The 21,035-nt window shown below is 44.0% G+C and overlaps 3 protein-coding genes and 1 long non-coding RNA gene across 4 annotated transcripts; 2 read left to right on the forward strand and 2 right to left on the reverse strand.

The window, feature by feature from the left end:
* Positions 1-800: 800 nt before the first annotated feature.
* LOC136475123 (uncharacterized) lies at positions 801-3,449 on the reverse strand. Its single transcript, XM_066472677.1, has 5 exons — positions 3,283-3,449; positions 3,003-3,162; positions 2,313-2,676; positions 2,082-2,230; positions 801-1,173 (listed from the first exon to the last, which is right to left on the reverse strand). The coding sequence occupies exons 1-5, from the start codon at positions 3,326-3,328 to the stop codon at positions 1,074-1,076; spliced, it is 819 nt and encodes a 272-aa protein (XP_066328774.1). The 5' UTR covers positions 3,329-3,449; the 3' UTR covers positions 801-1,073.
* A 2,685-nt stretch (positions 3,450-6,134) lies between these two features.
* LOC136475124 (uncharacterized) lies at positions 6,135-8,242 on the reverse strand. Its single transcript, XR_010763100.1, has 3 exons — positions 7,978-8,242; positions 7,211-7,869; positions 6,135-6,439 (listed from the first exon to the last, which is right to left on the reverse strand). It is a non-coding gene; the product is annotated as an uncharacterized lncRNA (long non-coding RNA).
* A 537-nt stretch (positions 8,243-8,779) lies between these two features.
* LOC136475125 (ABC transporter I family member 19-like) lies at positions 8,780-13,130 on the forward strand. Its single transcript, XM_066472678.1, has 4 exons — positions 8,780-9,097; positions 11,625-11,761; positions 12,409-12,495; positions 12,567-13,130. Exons 2-4 carry the CDS (start codon positions 11,693-11,695, stop codon positions 12,852-12,854), a joined length of 444 nt encoding a protein of 147 aa, XP_066328775.1. The 5' UTR covers positions 8,780-9,097; positions 11,625-11,692; the 3' UTR covers positions 12,855-13,130.
* A 3,701-nt stretch (positions 13,131-16,831) lies between these two features.
* On the forward strand, positions 16,832-20,788 carry LOC136478297 (casein kinase 1-like protein 10). The gene is made up of 14 exons (XM_066476685.1): positions 16,832-17,301; positions 17,408-17,448; positions 17,654-17,723; positions 17,855-18,003; positions 18,150-18,245; positions 18,624-18,694; positions 18,863-18,924; positions 18,998-19,061; positions 19,172-19,256; positions 19,342-19,468; positions 19,557-19,630; positions 19,711-19,771; positions 19,851-19,951; positions 20,072-20,788. The coding sequence occupies exons 1-14, from the start codon at positions 17,226-17,228 to the stop codon at positions 20,393-20,395; spliced, it is 1,401 nt and encodes a 466-aa protein (XP_066332782.1). The 5' UTR covers positions 16,832-17,225; the 3' UTR covers positions 20,396-20,788.
* Positions 20,789-21,035: the final 247 nt, after the last annotated feature.

Consider the following 21,035-nt stretch of genomic DNA (forward strand, 5'->3'; position numbering starts at 1 on the left):
TTTTCCTTATATATATCCCAAAATGAGCAACACCTTTTCGTTCTTATGATTTGGGTGCTTAAGATATGGACATGCAACAAGATCTTTTGAGAACATTGTTGGGATCAAACCAAAGCGACCAAAAGTTAGCAGCCCTTCACAGCCAAAGGATAGCAATAAGCCTAAGCATGGGGGAAGAACATTCTGTCAGCGAGTTGTCTTCATCGCAGAATCAGTCACGACTATTTGTGGGCGAGAAGGGATCATCCCATGGGACTGTGAATCATGATGCGGGTGTCTGTGTTGTACTGTGTAAAAAAAAAGACTAGATAAACCAAGAGAGGTGAAGCAACAGAACACAGCTGGAAATTTGCTTGGTTTAGCTTAGAGTTCGGACGAAGAATAGTTGATGATGTCATGTGAGCCCTATGGGAACTGGACTATATTTCCTGTCATATGTCTGCATTCCAAACGGCAAAATGTAGATTGTATATTAGTTTTTTTAATGCATATACTATTATTAGGTTGTGTTTTGCACCAGGATTGAAAGCAAAGCTGCTTTAATGTTGCTACTAAGTTGCTACTCCCCTATCTGTTAAGCATTTTTCACGTTCCGTTGCCGTAGAAGGTCAACGCCAAATTTTCGCTGCCACGCATCTGTGTTCTGTTTCATCAGAAAGTTCCTCACAATTCCCATGTCATTTTTATCCGGGAAGCAAAGCAATCCAAAATATTTAGTTAAATAGCACAACGAGCTAGGGTGGTAAAGTCAGCTGAGGAGGCATAAGATTTGCGCCCAACATTCAATGTGTGCACAACAATTGACAAACACAATAAGTTACCACCAACACTTTGATACCATGTGAACTTGGGGCACAATAGTCAACAGGGGCAATACTAACACTCCTATCTAGCTTTATCAAAGCGTCATAGCGGGAACTTGACAATTAGTTGTGACATAAAAAGAACTTTACAAAGGGACAAGTTATCAATTCTATAGCCTTCTCAATTTGGTCCAGTCTTAGAAATTGATGAATCCACAAGAACGAGGGGGCTCCACGTGTGTTAGGTCACGGCCAAAAACAAAAACAGATTTACATATTTTTCCAGAAGTTTCTGATGCCATAAGCAAAAGATTTCAGGCTGCCCAAAAGACCCGTGTTTGCAGATTGCTCATGCTTTGGGTTGTCATCTCTGCATAACACGACATACAAAACAAAAAATTACCATGGCATCCAAAGTTGACATTTAAAAGCAACAAGTTTGCACTTTTTCCAGCTATATGCATCGAATGGAACAAAAGAAACCAGCTTAGGTTCCATTATATCTATGACACTGCGTACCAGGAATGAAATATGTCCTTTATGAACTATGATGTGTTAGTGTTAATTATCTTAGAGAATAGAGAGCAGCTCAACAAAATAATATTAGCTGTGCATTCTAATACAAGGCTTCTAAAGCTGACCCAAACCTTAGTTCCTGGTCACAGTTCCAGGATGTTTCAGGCTGTGAACCACCCTGGCCCATCCATGAACCTGAATTCTGGGTCTAGTCAGTCAGAAACTAACTGGTTCAGTCTTTCATGAAAAATCTACCAGGTCACAAGGTTCACCATGTTGCATAGAACTGTTCTCTCACATATCAGAATTGAAGTGACTCCACAATGACTAGGAATAAATTAGTTGAATCAGTCATTGGCACAAATTGATGGAACTTCAGCTCTGTTTGGCAAAGGCATATTTCCAGGGAATCCAGGAACTGCATGTCACCAGTTAGTTAATAACAATTCTCTAACTAAGTCCAAGGGAAGATTCATCTTCCACAGCCTGAATTAACATGTCACCAGTTAGTTAATAGCAATTCTCTAACTAAGTCCAAGGGAAGATTCATCTTCCACAGCCTGAATTAACCAATTGTATACACTAAACGGCAGAAGTAATCCTCTTGCCAAGTCCAAGCAGTTGATCATACCAAAAGAACTAAACCATACAGGCATAACAACTTTTAGCATACTATAAATCTTATCAAATAATTGTGACATGTTGGTTTTAATGAAATTGAAAGAAAAGCATTTTGCACGTAAAAGCCTAATAGGGTAATACCTGGCATGTGTCTTTGCCTCATTTGTCATGTCACTTCCACTTTCATCTGATGCATTTGAAGCATTTGCATCCAAAGATTTTTTCGAATTCTTCAAATTGAATTTGTTAGCTTCTATTTCCCTTTGCTGATTTCCAGGGTTTGGTTTGTCCTGCACATGGACAATCTTAAGGGATATGTCTAAAAAAACTTTGCTAAGCACAAAATAACCACCTCGAGTTTTGACTTCATACCGTTAGGTCCTTAAAGCTCTCACTCTCTGTTCCTTGAAACTGATCCACCTTACCTTCATCCTTAGGTAAGGAGTTCTCAGAAACTTCAACTGTTCCTTGATGTTGAGCCACTTCAGCACCATCCTCGGCCATGGACTGCTCAGAAACTTGACTTTCAAGCACTCTGGCTTCAACCTTTTGCATGGGGTGCTCAGTGACTTCAACTGTTCGTTGAAGTGGAGCTGACTTAGGATTACCCAGTTGTAATTTTGCATGATTATACTTCATTTCTGAAAGTACCTCATACACTGTGTAATGACTGCCTCCAATTTGCTGACGGATATTTGTTATAGTAGGAAACTTGCCTTCATTTGATGCCCTATAACTGCACTAAACAGAAGCACATGGTTTAACAGTCACGAAAATAACTAACTAACCAGAAAAAAGAAAAACGTTTTCATAACTCGTAGACATAATTGCCACTCTTTATCAGAATCCTACAAATCTGAATGAGTTGAGCCACATTTCCATTGTTAATTTCTAAATCTCAAATGTCAATCCTCAATGCACAACTAGCATAAATGTCTATTACTCGGCTCGAAACAAGCCAAACAGAAATGCTAATGAGCTGAAAGCTACACACACTTGCTACTTATGAACCAAAAAGATAAACTCCACGACCAGAAAATCGAGTGAGAAAAAGTCACCTACTTCTCAACGAATTCCGTTATCCGAACCTTCCTCTCCTGCTTTGTAGCCCTCTTCTGCCCCTTCAGTGGCGGCTCCTGCGCAGGCAGCGGCGCCACATGCGCCTTCCCCCGGGAGGTCCGGTAGCACGACCGTGTGGTGGCGCTAGAGACACCCGCGATCACTGGAAAGAGGGAACAGATCAGGCAAACAAGATCACATCACCGCCGGGGCCAAAACCCAGAGCCTGGATCGAACACGGGAGGCGCGGGGCGAAATAGGCTTGATGACTATCTTTACTCACCTTTCCTGAAGGCGGCGGAGGAGGAGAGGCGCGCGGACGCCTGCATCGCGGAGCGCAATGGCGGATTGCGGAGGGAAGCCGTGCGCCCTAGGGTTTCATGCTCTGTCTGACTGGACGAGGAGAGCTAGGTTTTAGCCGACTGAAGAAGGCGAAGAAAGGGGACGAGACGGCGGGTGGGTGTTTGTTGATGCTGCGGCCCAACCAAAAGAATAAGGGCTGTGCATTCCAACAGCAACAAAAAAGTTGACTTCGCCAGGGTAGTCCTTTTTCATTTTCATATGCCTTTGGTGAAACACAAGAAGACCGATTGTTGTTGCCAGATTTCATCAAAAAGATTCGTTGTCATTTTTATTGTCCAAAAAGAAGTTATGCACGTCTGGATTGAGGGAGATTTTGAAAATCTGATAAAAAGAATCTCATAATCCTAGGAACTCATCCAAACATGAAAGATTTTATACCAGATTCTAAAATTTAACACATCAGAGATATTTGATTTGGAAATCCCTATGCAATCCAATATTCATCCTACAGATCACCAAAGTTGAGCTCTAGGCACATAAATCACCAAACCTCCCAAATAGGGTTTTATTATAGGCATGACAAAATATTAAAAAAAATGAAAGAAAACTGCTGGATTTTATATGGTATGACAATAAAATTTTGAAAAATATAAAAAATGATTTTATTATAGGCATGACAAAATATAAAAAATAAAAAAAAACTGCTGGATTTTATATGGTACGACAATAAAATTTTGAAAAAATATATTAAAAAATTGCTTTCATTGAGAGTCAAACTCAAGACCTCCCAAATAGGGTTTTATTATAGGCATGACAAAATATAAAAAAATGAAAGAAAACTGCTTGACTTTATATGGTATGACAATAAAATTTTGAAAAATATATTAAAAAAATGCTTTCATTGATAGTCAAACTCAAGACCTAAGCAGTGCTCTAACCAACTGAGCTACAAAAGCTGCTGTGTTTAAAAAAAATCAGTATCTCTTTTAAATAATGAAACCTGCTCTTGCAATTACATTCTTTTTGAGATAGGATGGAGTAATTTATCTGATTGAACATGTTGGAGTATGACTAAACCTCACCTTCCTCCACATCACAGGAGACACAAAATATAAAACGTTAAACCAATATTTGACAAAGAGCACCTCATAGAACTCTCAATCAGGAGAAATAGCTCGAGTGACTATCGAACTGGAGAGAATTGTTGGTTTGCCTATTGATTATGCGTGCGTTCGAAAGCATCATTTTTAATGCAAAAACAACTCTGTGATTACCAGGGGGATCTCTGTCTTCTCTCCCTGTTCTATAAAGTAGAACAGAAGAAAATGACAACCCTTTGATGGTCTCTGATGAAACCAACATGCATGAAATGGTGCGCAAAATGTCACACCATGAATCACATGCATCTGAACAATGTATGGCTAACAAAGAAACACAAACACATTTGTGGAGCAGCAATCCATCTTGCCACCACCACCTAGATAGATAGAACAAATACACTGAGACCATGCCTCTGCTTACAATTTCTATCCACTACGAGTTCGCCGAGACGACTCGAACACCAGACCGGCCGCTCGCCACGCTGCCGCTGCCACGATGAGCGCTGGCTGGGACTGCCTCTGCTTGCTCTGTCGGGGCCTGTTCATCGGGCTGCAGCGGCCGCAGTACGTGACTGCTGGACTGCTCGACAGCCTCGTCGCCGGTGCTCCACGACTCCGGGTCCGGTCCGTGGACTCGACCAAGGTGGGTTCCCAGGAGGGCGTCCACGGGTGACCGGAGACGCTATTTTCTCCCGGCTGACTGACTCCTGAGGCTCGGTTTCCACGCGGACGTCCCGCACCGGCAGCAGGTGCTTGCGCGCGGCGCTCGGCTCGACGAAGTCGTCGCTGCCGACCGGCGCGTTGACGGAGCCTTTGTCATCGGTGGAGTGGCCAGGCTCGTATTCGTAGGTGCGGTTCTCGGACGACGAGGAGTTTAGGTCGGCCAGGGCCTCGACGATGGAGCAGGCCTTGGCGACGCACGCCGGGAGTGAGAAGGACCGCGTCGCCGGCGTGGCGGAGAGAGCTGCGGAGGTGGATTGCTGGTGGTAGTTGTGGATGTCCTCGACTCAAGCAGCTGGGTGGTGTACGAGCCGGGGTTTTGGTCGAAGTCGCGCGACGCCCGCCGCGATCGGCAGCCTAGCTGCGCATCGGGCCTTTGGCCCTTTGGGTTAGGCTCTCTCTCGGCCACGATGCTCACCGTGCGCGTCGCGTTCGTCTTCGACGAGTGCGCTCTCGTCTCTGACGCCGCAACCGCAACGGTGGCGTCCTCTGCGATGGCGGCGACGGCAGTCTCAGTGGATTTCTCAAGTCACGGCAAAAGTTGCATTGGGTGCTTATGCTGAAACTCTTCTATTTACCTGAAGACCGAATAAATAAACGAATTGCATAAAAGGAAAAAAATCAAGAGAACTAAAAGACGATACTACACATTGACTTTATTTATTCTAACCGACCTTCCCTTCCCTTTTCGCCAATGGTTCATTAAGCATGGGCAGCCTGTTAAATTCACTTAGATTTGAAATACTTATAGATTTTGCTGTATAAATTATTTCGAAATGCTGTGTAAGAATATTTAATGTCAAAATAGAGATAAAATTACAGAGTATTAAAAAAATTGGAGCAAACTCGAATAGGCAAACTAGTCCCCTTTAGCTCCTTTATATTTACTAGCTAATGGCCCGTGCGCTGCTCCAGGCAATAAGAATACAAACCAAATTTATCCATATGAATGATAAATGAGCAACATCTCAAAATCAAATCAAGTAAAAAGAACACATCGAAGTACCAAGGCAACATTATATGTATACTATATATATTCGTTGGTAATGAGTTGCATAATGAAGTTCTAAAAGACGTAGGTGAATAGAGCACGCTAACACAAATTCCTTTACACAATTACAACGTCATTATTGTCAACAAACAATTTTCAGATAGTCGATTGCAAAGATGCACATAGGCTCCTTTCATGACCACCACCACCAAACACCACCCGCACCTCCTGTTCTTATTGTGGGCCGTTGCGCTATGCTCAAAGTATTTATGGTTCTCTCTACAGCATCCTTTCTTTCTGCAACTGACTTGATCTCAGCAAGGTACCTGCAAAATCACCACGACGAGAAATTCATAGTCCCCTAAACACAACCCATAAGCAAGCACACAACGATTTCAGAAATTACAGTCAAGGCAGTGTCTAGGACTCTAGAGTGCGGGCGGATCTGCATTCTGCAGCACAGTAGGAGGCTGGCAGGGGCTCGGTGGGAACTGGAGGTACCTGGTTATCTAAGTGTAGGAGGGAAACAAATAAGAATTTCAGTTTGTCTACAGTGGCAACTGGAGTAATTTATAGTTTTTAAATCTTGGCATGATATTGTAGTATTGTACTTGTTTGTCTACAGTGGCAACTGGAGTGAATTTTAGAAAAGGCAGCTCATGAGTCTGACCTCCTGATAAGAATACAAGTTTGGTAACGGTCGAGCCTAATTTGTGCCACTGAAATGCAATATCATTTGTTAAACAGTAAAATAATGAATGTGTGACCATGCAGCCTTTCTCTAAAGGCAAAACTAACTGAACGTATTTGTTTAATAAACTTCTGTGTTAACCAAGTTATGTGATAGAATGCAACAACTATTTCAGTGTTTTACCCATTAGCAGTTCTTGACATCTCGTAGGTGACAATCTAAGGCAATAATAGACAAGCATGAGGTTCAACAAACCACTTGTGCGCCTTTCAAAAAGGACCCATCTTACTGAATGCAATTGTGGTTCTTCAGGGAAAAGAAAAACTAAATCTAAACAGCAGGCAACAGTTTTGGGAAACATCATCCGAGAACAACATGCCACATGCATGCAAGTGGAAATTCACACCTAATTGATGATCTGATATGCTGTTGTTGAAGCTACTCTTTTCAGGAGCTGCAAGAGTATGAGCAGAAGCACAAATCATCATCATTAGAATACTGCATTCAGCGCAGCAGATGCCCAATTGACATTTCACATAACCCAAAACTGCATCCCCTTGGAACAAAAATATGCAAGTACCATATACTGTATATCACAAATGACTAGTCCCTTTAGACTTCAATCAGTAACTCAGCCTCAATTACTCCATACACAACGGTTGCTACAATGTTCACAAACCACTAAAACTCAGCCTTATTACTTCATACCCAACAGATCCTTCAATGTTCCCAACCCATGCCGGTGCAAATTTCTACTTGTTGGATTCTGTTACAAAAATTGAAGGAAGCTTTGAAGATTGAATTGTTGAAATGTGACACATGGTCATTTTGTCGAACACCTTTCTGACATGTAAAACACGACTTGCTAATCAACACTAAACAGCACCAAAGCCATCAACTACCAAGAACATGAGCACCCAATTTGGTGAGGCAAGAAGAGGACACGGACGATGCACATCTAGACGGCAGGGGTGAGACACAGATTACCAGGAACGGAGGGCAGGGTATCCTGTCGGCAAGGGCGTCGTTCACCTGGACGGCGTAGAGGCTGGGCGAGATCCATGCCTGCGTCCCAAGCGAGGATCAGGGCGCCTCCACATTTGGATTTGCGAGGAAAGTGAGAGATGGAGAGAGTTTAAGGAGGGAGAGAGGGGTACGGCAGACAGGGCTCACCTCGGAGACAAAGCTCATCCCAGCAAGCTACAGGGCAGCTGGGCAGGGTATCTTGTCGCTTGCGCCGCCCCGGCAGGGCCGCCCGACCGCCCTCATCTGCTTGCACCGCCCCTGGCAGTCGCGCAAATTTGCTGGACAGTGGCTGCGCAAGCACAAGCGGGATGAAGCGCTTCGGCGGTGGCGGCGGCGTCAACGGGGAGGCAGTGGGGGGCTGGGCTGGGCGTTGGATGGGGCGGGGGCTTCGGGGCACGGAGAGGCGGGGTGGCACCGTGGCGGCGTGGGGAGGAGGGGCAGGTGGAGCATCGGAGAGGCACGCTGGAGTGGGGCCGTGCGGGAGAGAGAGCGGGGGCCCACATGTCGGCGCAAAAAATCGCTGGGTGAATTCTCACGCGCCGGCTTCACCACGGCGAGTGAACGGGTCCTGTATCGTCTTTTTAGGAGTAGAGGAAAAAAACGGGACAAAATCATCGGCGAGGTCTGTAAACTCAATCTCCATTTAAAAAATACGGGAGAAAAATCATAAATAAAATTAAACGAATAAGGAAAAAATATAGTTAGAGTCTGTCCGGGACACAGGAACTTTATAGAAATCAGTTTAATTTTAGAGGAAAACACAGAAATAGAAAAAAAATCATGTGTTCCTTTTTTTTTTGGAATCCTGTGTTCCAAACAGGGCCAACACGGGTAGGAAAGAACACGAGAGCCCAAGTATGTTTGTTGGGCCTAAAAACTACGAAGTGAGATCTGAAGAAGCGGTTGGTGTCGTGCGTGGGCTGCAGTCTGCAGATATATGTATGTTGAACAGGAGAGGGTGACGCGGCGAGCACACGGCCAGAGAGAGCAGCGTTCCCTCTTCCCACCAACTCCCAAATCCTCCCTAAAAATAAGAACAAGAGGGAGAGCGATCGATCGATCGAGCGAGGGGGTTGTGCGTCAGATCAACCAGCCGGCGGTGAGGCTGCGGCCGGCGAAGGGAACGGGGACGAAGGGTGGAGGCAGAGCGGCATCGAGGTCAGCGCCCTGCAGTTCGCCTACGACGGGCAGCCGCCGCTCTTCGCGCGCTTCAACCTCCGCGTCGCACCCGGCTCCCGCTGCCTCCTCGTCGGCGCCAACGGATCAGGTATGTATGCTTGGCACTGTCCCCTGCCTCCTGCCGCGGTTCATCTGATGGATTATGGGTAGGAGTGTATGTGTATTCGTATTGATTGACCATCGCAGTTTGAGCTGTAGTCTCTAGGTGTCTAGTGATAGGGAAATCACAATGCTGTAGGCTTAGGGGGACGAGGGGCGATCATGTCTGCGACATAGGATGTCCTGTTGTGATTGAATTGAAGTAGTTCCACTGTCCACTGCCTCAATTTTTAATGGCACACTGCAACAATTAGTGTTTGATTTGATGGTTGCTTACGATGGGGATTGCCTGCCCAACTCTTCGCACCCAATGGTCCCTTTAATGATGAAAACCGCGTTGTTCATAGCGTTATCCTTGGAATTGTGGTATTAAACAGTCTGGTTGTGTAGCTAGGCTTGTGCTGCAGAAGCTTGATGGAGTGATAAATGCAATAAAGTTAACTGCATGTAGCACCAACTAGTGCTGTTCCTGTGTTATCCATTTTGTGCTACTCCCCCCACTGATTTTTCAGCACTGTGCATTTCATAAACATGTACTCCACTTTCTTTCTGCCTTTCTTTCTCATGGAGATCAGAAGGCGTGGTATTACTTTAATTTGGAATCTCCAGTGCCATCGCTACGATTTATCTATTTTCCAAGGTTGTTGTGTAACAGGAGGGAAGTCTTTATCCATTTCATATAAAGCTTATGTGATGCACAGATGATCTCTAGTGTTTCATGTAGAGTTTGGTAGTTGAGATATGGTTACCAGCTTTGCTGAGTAAATTTTATGTACAGTAGCAATGGATGAGGTATGCCTGATCGTGACCCCTGCTTCCAGCCGCGGTTCATCCGATGGGTAGGACCGTAGAAGTGTATTTGTATTGAACTATTGATTGGCCATCAAACTTTTATATGTGGTCAAGTAAAAGGAAAACTACAATTCTGTGGGTTTAGGGGACAAGGGGCGATTATATTTGTGACTTAGGATGTCCTGTTGTGATATACAGTAGTTTCTACTGCCTCAATTTGTGACGACGCCCTGCAACAATTAGTGTGTGATTTGATGGTTGCTTTTCATGGGGATTGCCTGCCCAGCTTTTCACACCCAATGATCCCTTTATTGATGAGAATGGTGTTGTTTTTAATGTTATCCATGAAATTGTGGAATTACATATGGTACTGTAACCTTGAAACAACGTTATGCTTGTGCTACAGAAGCTGAATGAAGTGATAAATTCAATTAAGCTAACTGAATGTAGCACCAACTATTGCTGTTTTGTATATCATTATCTGTTTTATGCTACTTCCACATATTTTTTTCAGCATTGTGCATTGCATCCAGCCAGCCATGCATACTTTTTTTCTGCCGTTGTTTCTCGTTGGAGAGTGAAAAGTGTGTTAGAACTTTAACTTCGAAATTCTATTACCATTGCTAGAATTTGTCTATTTCCAAAGTTGGTGTGTAACAGGAGGTAGTTCCTTAATTCTTATCCATTTCAGATAAGTTTTATGTGATGTGCAGATGGTCCCTAGTGTTTCATGTAGTGCTTTGTAGCTGAGATGTGGTTACCAGCTTTGCCGAGTAAATTTTATGTACAGCGGCTTATGCATGTACTTATGCGAATACTCAGGCAAGACCACACTCTTGAAGATTCTTGCGGGAAAGCATATGGTTGGAGGAAGAGATGTGGTCCGTGTTCTCAATGGTTCCGCTTTTCATGATACACAGCTAGTGTGCAATGGCGACCTTTCGTACTTGGGCGGTTCTTGGAGCCGTACTATTGGTTCAGCTGTAAGTTCCCTCGCTGTATACTTGCTTTAGGAATTAGATTCACTTTGCAATAGTTAATACATTATTCATTCCAATTCCATCATTATCAATGTTTGTACAAGTACACTCTTCCTCACAAATGGGGTTTTGGCACATAGATCTTTTGCCATTTAAAAGATAAATAAATCCTTAGAATATTCCATTTTGCCTACTTACATAGTTACATCTATTAAAAGTTGGCCATATGCAATTTCTTTTATTTGCAGAGTTTGTTAATTGTGAATGCACAGTTACTCGAGTTCTGCATATTGACAGATCATAATGTTCAAGTGCATGATTTCTCAGTGGAATTTCTCTGTCTCACTTGTAAACAATTTTCTCAGGGTGATGTTCCGCTTCAAGGCGATTTCTCTGCCTAGCACATGATTTTTGGAGGTTTTCTATCACACTGCAATGCTCATCATTTCAGCATGTCCCATACTTGGGGTTCTTATTGACAGAAGATATCATGAGTCTAACAGACTCCTTTATTTGTCCTTGAATTGAATCCCTTGATTGCTTCAATCATCTCTTTGGAGATCACTTCTTCCCTGCGGGCATGTGTTTTTGTTTAAACAAATCCTGCTTCCACATTTGTGGTTTAGTTTTTCCTAGTTTAATAATGCCTTAAGTTAGAAGATAGGCACTAAGATCAGCATTACTGCTGGTAGAAAATCTTTTAGCTTATCATTTCTTTCGTTCTCTACCCTGAAATATTAGCAGTTGACGGGGTTGATCCTGGTAGGCGAGAGAAGCTGGTTGATCTACTAGACATTGATCTGCAATGGCGCATGCATAAAGTTTCAGATGGGCAGCGACGCAGGGTGCAAATCTGCATGGGTCTTCTTCATCCATACAAGGTGATGTTTTGTTCCTTTTTTGTGTGGATTTTGTTGTTCAGACAGCATGACACTTAAGCTAATATTGAGTGCAAACTTGATATGGTAGGATGAGAACAATCCAGGGCTTATCATTTCATCGTGAACACACTAACATTAGTTATTTTTGGTGATTTCTAATAGTTATTTTTGGTGATCTCTGACAAAGCTGTACTAGTAATTCCCCTTTTTGTATGCTGAATACTTGTATGGTACATGCTGTGGTCCTTGGTTCACTGCCGAGTGAGCCTGATTAGATAGCTGTGTTGTCCATGCCAAAGAGGAACAAAAAAGACAGCTGTTTGCCTTGATTGTTCTGATAAATCCTTGCGAGTACATATTCTTCTAAATGGAAGACATAATATTTATAAAATTAGTTGTATTGGCATCGAAGTTATTCTGTATGGGACATCTTTGGTAAGTGTATGGGAAGTTCCTCATCCTAATCTGTACAAGAACATGATTTGCTCTATGATACTGATAAGGAGGGCATTTCTCATGTTGAGCATTCCCTATTAATTTTCATTTTGTGATTTTATACTCATTTGTTTGGCTGGTCCTCGTGGTTTACTTTGGGTTACTATATACCCATATTTGTCATGGCATTAAAACATCTGAAACAATTGCAGGTGCTTTTGCTTGATGAAATCACCGTTGATCTGGACGTTGTGACCAGAATGGATCTGCTTGATTTCTTCAAGGAAGAGTGTGAGCAGGTACAAGTTTGTGTTAGATTGCTTGTCATGCCTTCCTCATCGCATCGCATAACATGAAACGCTCACCACAGAGGGAAGCTACCATCGTGTACGCGACTCATATATTTGATGGACTCGAGACATGGGCTACCGACTTTGCGTACATCCAAGAAGGCGAGCTGAGAAGATTTGGAAGATACTCCGACATCGAGGAGCTAAAGAGCGCCAAGAACCTGCTGTCAGTAGTCGAGTCGTGGCTGAGATCAGAGACCAAACTCCCGAAGAAGGAACCTCCACGTCCTGAGACCCAGGCCAGGCGTTCGTCGCCGTTGGACGCTTCTCCTTTCCGCTCATCACGCCACATGGCCTACTACCGTTGATGATTTCCCAACTCATACAACTTTTCCTCTTTTTCTGTGCCATTTTTTTGTCATATATAGTAGCTGTGAAATTTACCTGTCATCTTCTATGCCTCAGGCCCTTGTTCACATCAATATATAGGCACATAAATAAACTTAGGTTAGGTTGGTCTTGTGTTGATGAGCAGTTGTTGCCCAGCACGTTCATCGCTGCTCTTTGTTTCTGATGCCAGAATTCAGTCCTTGTCACTCTCAAAGAGTCCTTTAAATATTCAGTAAAGTTTTCCCCGTTTAACACGAGAAAGTAATGTCGACCGGTATCTCCTGATGCAACCATTTTGTACGTATCCAATTCATGCGTACTGTACAGGTCTGTTGGATGCATATAAACTTTGCAGCAAACCCTGGCATTGTTACTTGGTCAACTTTGGCTACCAGCTGGCAGCTGCTAACCTAACCTACCCTTCGGTAATGATGCTTTTCTTTGGCTGTGCTGCATGTGCTAGCTAGTGCCACCGGCCACCCTATCTAGCCAAATTAAAGGGATGCCGGGCTGCACCTGCACTGCAACTTGGACGCGTTGCTCCCCCGGTCGTGCTACCTCACGGCCGGCCCCACCGTTTGGCGGCTTGCCTGCTTTGTTTATCCTTTGCTAACCTTATCTGTAATGCATTTCACATGATCATTACTACATGGGAAACACGTCAATGTGCAGGGCTTGTCTTTGTCGGTATGGCACTATGGCCGTACTGCCGTCCATGTCCAGCCGCTGCCCATCTGATGAGCAGTAAAATATACATACGCTGATACTGATACACACATACGTCTGTGTATGCGTCCTGTGCAAGCTATCATTGACTTCACTAGTATCACCGGCATGTCCAGTGATGACCGAAATCAGTGCAGTACGCAGTTCATTTCAGCTTACGCCAGCACGGCAACACATAACATCTGCGATCTTACCCTCGTAGTTAAATGCATCGTTTATTTGTAAATAAGCCGTTAATCGATACCCTTGTTTTTTTAAGAGTACCATGTCATCTGCAATCTTACCCTCGTAGTTAAATGCATGGTTTTTAAGAGTACCATGTGAATAAGGTAATTGGTTGTTCCAAATGCAATACTACTTCCGTCCCCAAATTTGATTAAATATATAAAACGTAGTACTATTTTTAATGCGTAATAAATATCGTAATAGTAGAATATATTTTCAATATAAATATATTTCTTTAAAGACCAATACTGATTCTATTTTTTTATAATCTGGGGTTCGACTCCACAAATACACGCATTCTTTTTGTACGGAGAGTACCTGTTCTCTTCAAGGGACGTGTTGACTTCTTATATCCACAGCAACTCGTAAGGACGACGCTCGTTGCTCGATCAGCTTCACTGACCATGGTCCCGTTCGCTCGGAAGGATTCTGAAGAAATTTAAAAGAATTTGTAAGAAAAAAATATTATTTTAAATAAAAAAAATAAAATCAAGTTTAAGGGCACGCGAACGGGCCGATACGACGGTGTGCGGTGTGCCCCGGCTGTGGGCTGTCGGCTGTCGGCTCGGACCAGATCGAGACGAGACGAGACGACTCTGTCAATCGACGAGCACGTGCAGCTCTTGGATTAGGATTTACCGTGGCCCTCGGCCTCGGTCCAAGTGTCACGAGGAAAATGCAGTGATGTCGCGTGTAAACAAAAGAAAATAAATAAAGCATGGCAAGAAAGAGCACGAGGACTTGCGTGAGGGGTTTTTGCGTGGAAGCTACGCGCCGCGCCGACCATTCTGCTGTACTAAAGGCTAAAGGACGTCGTCAACGGGAGCCTGCACGCGCGGTCGATCTCATCCGTCGCCTGCGCGGACCGACGGCCAGGATGAGACAGCTGCTCCGGATAAATCCCGGGGCGCGAGAGGCCACGTGTCGTGTTGGCCGCCACCAAACCCTGACCTGCCCGATGGGGCGGGCCCCACCACGAGACGGCGTCTGCGTCTCGCTTTGCACAGTGCAGTGCCTTTTCCTTGGCTGCAAAAAGAAAACGGCCACGTCATCTTTTCTCGTTGCCTAGCTGTGGCTGGGGTTCAGGCCACAAGACCGTGCATGAGATGGCACTGGCACGTACCACTTTTTTTTTCCCTCTCTAGGAAATGTGTTCATGTTGAGTACGTACAAACAAGCAGCCTATTTGTCCCTGGATAGATTTCGTGTGCTATGTGCGTTCGCGTACGTGTATTGGGATAGGTTATTGCATCGTTCTACGAGAGTCGTATTTTCTTTTTCCTCGGGAGGAAAAAAAAAGTTCGTGATCAAATTCTAAAACGTCGACATGCATTCAAAAGGTGCAGGTCTTGCTCAACCAAGACTGAAAAGGTAGAGAGACGATTGGACACGAGTGGTGGGCGACACGTTTTGAAAAAGCAGCCGAATTAAGGCGCGGTATGGGTCGCATTTTTTGGTAGGTTGTCTTGTGGAGAATGAAAATATCAAACTATAACATTTTGTCATTATGTCTAGCTAGTGTTGGTTTGGAAGATTTTAAGTTAGCTCAACCACTCGAGTCTCGGCTCGCAATTGTTTTTATATACTTTTGTGGCAACAACATCCATCTCTTATTAGGCAAAGCTACAAAAAAAAAAAAAGAGTTGAATATGCGGACAAAATAACTGAAAAGTTACCGTCTTTGCCTAAAAAACTTGTGATTAACTAAGCTTAATTGTGGCAAACTTATGCGGCAATCAAGCGTAACCTAAATCACAAAAATAATTTGCAAAAAATGGTATTTTTAGTTATTAGCAGTGAAGATTTTTTGTCCTCATCCCAAGACAAATAGGTGAAGGAAAATGTACGGTGACCTCCTGGTCCCTCGCCACTGCCTCTTACAGTAACCGTGACCTCTCTCTTCCTACGTGGCGGACACGCCGACGGTAAGAAAGAGTGGGACCTCTCTTCGTCATTCAAGTCTAATATAGTTTTTAGAGTTTTAGATCATATTGAATAAAAGCTATTTCGCGGGATGATAGCTGGCATCGTCTTCGTCTATTGCTCATGATCTTATTTATCCTAGAGATCTCTCGTGTGTGTGCCATTCTAGGCATCCAATCTTGTGGTCTTCATGCTGCTTCTATTTTTGCATTTCAATGCAGCTCGAGGATGGCTGAGTTCCCCATTTGTATCTATGTGTTACCGCCTTGCTGGATTTCGATTTGGCGGCCGCCGCGCAGGTATCCGAGTTTCCAGATCCACCAGTGTTGGTACTAGCGGCGCTTCTCTTGATTGTCTTCAACGATGACACGGTTTGCTATTTTTTCGTCGTGTCAGGCACGTCTTAGAAAGTTTTCGTGGCATTGCATCACACAGTGTTTTCAAGTTTTGGTGGCTATCGTAATGGATGCTTGGAGGGTTATGCTTCTTTTGGCTGTTGGCCCCGTTCGACTTGTTGAAACTTGGCTGAAACTGGCCGAAAAACACTGTACTGGCTGAATTGTTATGAGAGAAAAATACTGTTCCGACTGAAAAAAAAATAAGCCGAACAAGCCGTTTTCTGGGTAAGTCGAACGGGGCCGTTGTGGGTGTACTAAATTCCAAAGGATTGAGATTAGATAATCGTCATCATGATTTAGAGATGAAGATTGTGCTCTAGATATATATTTCTTTATTACGTCGAGAGACTCGCGTATAAACATGCATGTTATTGTGATATTTTAATGATAGAATCCAAAATAACATATTTTCCCCATCCTAATAGTACAGAGTTTCATGATGTACGGAAAAACCCTTCGGCTCAGTGAGTGCGATTATATATTAAAAAAATAAAGTGGCGGAAAAAAGAAAAGAGCGACAGACAAAGAGAAGGCGGGCGCAGCTGTCCGAACCTGCTCCCCGTTAATCAGTTTTCTTTAACCGGCTGCTGTCCATTTACTAATCAAATCATCATCCCCTTCCCGTCTTTTCCCTTCCGCGTCTCCTCCGGTCCTCCCCCCTCTTCCTCGTCTTCTTCTCGCCTCCCCTCCCCTCCCCTCCCCTCCCTCTCCCACCCGCCGCTTCCCGCCCCCGTGCCCTCGCAGAGACGGCTACGAATTTTGCTCGGAGAAAAGAGTGTTTTTTCTCCCTTACCGTTTCTCCGGATCCGGGGCCGCAGCTGTTTCGTCCCCCGCCGGTTTTGCTCGATTTAGATTCCATTTCTGTTCGTTCGTTCTTGTCCCCTTGTTCGTTCGTTCGATTAGAGCTAGCCGCCTCCCGGATTCCTTGGTGCGCCGTCTGGATCTGGCCTCGCTGAGCCCCGGCTGCCCCGAATCCCGATTCGATTCGGCCCCCGCGCGGTGCCGTTCCTTCCGAGGCGTGCTCGGATCTCGTCGGAGTAGAGGGGAACGAAGCCTCGCGAATCGCCTCGGGGCGAGATGGATCATGTGGTCGGGGGCAAGTTCAAGCTCGGCAAGAAGATCGGGAGTGGATCGTTCGGGGAGCTCTTCCTCGGTGAGTTCCCTGGCTGTCTGTCCCCTCTCCGCGGATTGAGAAGATCCCGACCCCGTATCTTGTTGGGAGGAAAGACGCTCACTTTGTTTGCTGTTGTTGTTCGCAGCTGTGAATGTGCAGACTGGAGAGGAGGTCGCCGTCAAGCTGGTATTGGATTCTCTCCGATTGCTATTTATTTGTTACCATACCATAGAATTTGCCATGTCGGTCTATTTCGTGATAAGATCACTGAGATGCAAAAATCTAGCGAAATGAAATGATGATGGTCCATTTCAGTACTGTTTGTCAACACTGTTAGATGTTTGGGTTGGTGGAACCGATTGTCATTGGTGTTGCTGCTTTTATTGCACAGGAAAATGTCAAGACAAAGCACCCGCAGCTTCATTATGAGTCGAAGCTATACATGCTTCTCCAAGGAGGAAGTAAGTTAATGCCATAGAGCCTATCCACCCATCCAGTTTTAGTTATGGGACAGTACTCTGTGGTTAGTTAGTTGCTAGTATGATGCGTGAGTTGGGCTGACCTTTTCGCCCCCCTTTTTGTTTCGTTACAGCTGGCATTCCACACCTGAAGTGGTTCGGTGTTGAGGGGGAGTATAATGTGATGGTGATTGATCTTCTTGGCCCTAGCCTTGAGGACTTGTTCAACTATTGCAGTAGGAAGTTCTCTCTGAAGACTGTGCTCATGCTTGCTGACCAAATGGTGAACACTTAATCCCAGATTTTTCAAACTGTTCCATTTTATTTCTTAACTTTAACTTTAATCTCAGTTCGTTGTGCATAGGGCTGTCCTCTTTGTCTTAACTCTGTGAATTGCTAGTGTTAACACATTCCTTGTTTATCTTTCAGATTAATCGGGTTGAGTACATGCATCAAAAGGGGTTTCTTCACCGTGATATAAAACCTGATAATTTCCTTATGGGGCTTGGTAGGAAAGCCAATCAGGTCTGAATGTCTGATCCTATATATGTGCTTAATTCTTGCTGTCCAACTCATTATATTTGAACCAAATGTCTTTACATGCATTCTGCCTCTTGCTTTGCTTGCGCTGCACTTGAGAAGCCCCAAATTCCTGCACTAGTGATTTGGCTGGGTGGGGGTTAGTGTGTTATGTGATGTGTTGGTTACATTCGATGATGATTTCCTTAGCGTGCTTGTATTTTACAGTCTGCTACCTACAACTTATTTTTTTATCTTTGGCTAATGCTGTATGGTTTCCTTAGCTATATAGCTGCTGTTATGTTATATTCCAGAAAACATTTCTTCTCTGGAATTGAGATCTCTTGGTCTAATTATTGTTGAACTTACTGGCTTTTGTGGCAGGTATATATAATAGACTATGGACTCGCAAAGAAATATAGGGACCTTCAAACTCATAAGCACATCCCGTACCGGTTGGTCAGCATTACTCATCTGGGTTGCTAAATACGCTTAGTAAATGCCACATGTCTAATTTTCTTAAAAAAAACGTATGAAGTTATGTGCAGTCATGCACAATGATACTATACCAAGACACTGTTCTTGTAGTTTTATGATGATGGGATGCTCATTTCAATATGCAGAGAGAACAAGAACCTCACTGGAACTGCACGATATGCAAGTGTCAATACCCACCTTGGCGTTGGTGAGTTTCTGGTTTCATCTGGCTAATTAGTTGAGTTACATTTTGCATAACCTCAGAGTTTACTTGGGTGCAGAGCAAAGCAGGAGAGATGATTTAGAGTCTCTTGGTTATGTTCTTATGTACTTCCTTAGGGGCAGGTTAGTTGGTCAACAATGTTTTCACCCATTCGTTGTAATGGTTCGGTTGGTTCCTCACATGTTTCTGTGAATGGATTTAACATTTCATTGGTGTTTTTGTCTTTGAACAGCCTACCATGGCAGGGGCTGAAAGCAGGAACCAAGAAGCAGAAATATGACAAAATCAGTGAGAAAAAGATGCTTACTCCCGTGGAGGTGGCTCATAAATTCACTCTTGCTAATTCATTTTTTGTATGAACTGCAGTAGGCAGACATTCATAAATTGTTTATTATGGGTTAGGTACTCTGCAAATCGTATCCATCAGAGTTTATCTCCTATTTCCACTACTGTCGTTCATTGCGGTTTGAAGACAAGCCTGATTATTCTTACCTGAAGAGACTCTTCCGTGATCTCTTTATTCGGGAAGGTATAATTTTAGTGCACATGCTTGTTCTTTTGGTATTTACTACTACGACATCCTGTTATTTGTATTTCTAATTGTGTCACTAATGCAGGATACCAGTTTGACTATGTGTTTGACTGGACCATTTTGAAGTATCCTCAGATAGGCTCCAACCCGCGGATGAGGGTATGCAATCGTCTTGTGTTTCTGTTTGATGTACGTTTTGTAGTTTGTTGGACTTATTCCATCTGTTTGTCATTGTTTAGGCAGGGGAAAGAACTAGTGGAGCTGCTGGACCCTCAATGGATAAGATTGAGAAGACCCCAGGTATTTGCTGCTCTTGAAAGAATGTGTAACAAATCTATGATACAAACCGGACACATGCTTGAGCATGATTTTTGTGCAGGAGAAGCGTCTGGTAGAAGGAATCCTAGTGGTTCTGTGAATCAGAGTGACAATTATGCACAACGACCACGTGAGACCGTATCTATGTCATTAAAGGAAATTGTAAGTTAAACTTCCCTTCGCCTCTTGTATGATCTATGAACATTTAGTGCTGTTGTGTCTTTGTTTGTGCAGTCCTCGTATATCTCATGAGCTTTAATCATGCATCACCCATTTCTCCAGATGCATAGCACTGACCGGTCTGGGGAAAGGACTGTGGAGAGACCACGCACATCCTCACGCACAGGCAGTGCATCCCGCAGAGCTGTTGCATCAAGCAGCAGGCCAGCCTCATCTGTGGAACCAAGTGAGCAGTATAACCGGACAAGCAGATTGTTCTCTAGCAACAGTGGCAGTCGCCCATCTAGCTCCCAGAGAGTTAACCCATCACCAGGCGAGTCAAGGGCTACCTCCCTCTCACGGGCGGCAGTTGCGAGAGGCTCCCGTGACGAGCCACTCCACCGCAGCCTGGAGCTTCTGTCCCTCGGTGGTGGTAAAAGGAAATAGTGGGAAGGAAGGAAGCGGGCATCTGAGAGCGGAAGGGAAGAATGCTTGTTTGCGACTCTGTAAATGACAGGATATCACCTATTCGTCAACAGTTCCCCTGGGGCATCCCATAATTTCATAGTGCTCCGGTCTGTTGTACCATTGCTTCATAGATAGCAATAATTCGTTGTTAAATGTGTGCGTGTTGCAGTTGTTGTTGCGTTAGGGCCAAGTCCTAGCCTTTGTGATGATTAAATTTAGGGGTGGTCAAGATTCACATATTTATGTTTCTTCACCCCTCTCCTGGACTTGGCGACTTTTTCCTCCCGAGACCAGTGCTCGCGCATTTCTATGTTGAACTCTGAATTTGCTTATTCAACAGAAGTTGATAAAGAAGGGGACTTGCTGTGTAAATCGATGCCTCCTTGTTTTCATACACTGCTACAGTGACATGGCATGTCAGTAGTTGGGACAGAAATTGTATGTAAAGCTGTACAGTATTGCATGATATATCATGTGAAGCAGAATCAAAATCCTGCTGTTGCAAGATAATGAAAAACATAGCACCGTTGCAGGCTGCTATACTGTATATACTCACTACAAAGTCAACCATGGTGCAGGTTGAGCATGCGAGAGCGAAAATGTTATATACTGACTGACG

Source organism: Miscanthus floridulus, chromosome 8 (assembly GCF_019320115.1).
Source record: "Miscanthus floridulus cultivar M001 chromosome 8, ASM1932011v1, whole genome shotgun sequence".
Taxonomy (NCBI): domain Eukaryota; kingdom Viridiplantae; phylum Streptophyta; class Magnoliopsida; order Poales; family Poaceae; genus Miscanthus; species Miscanthus floridulus.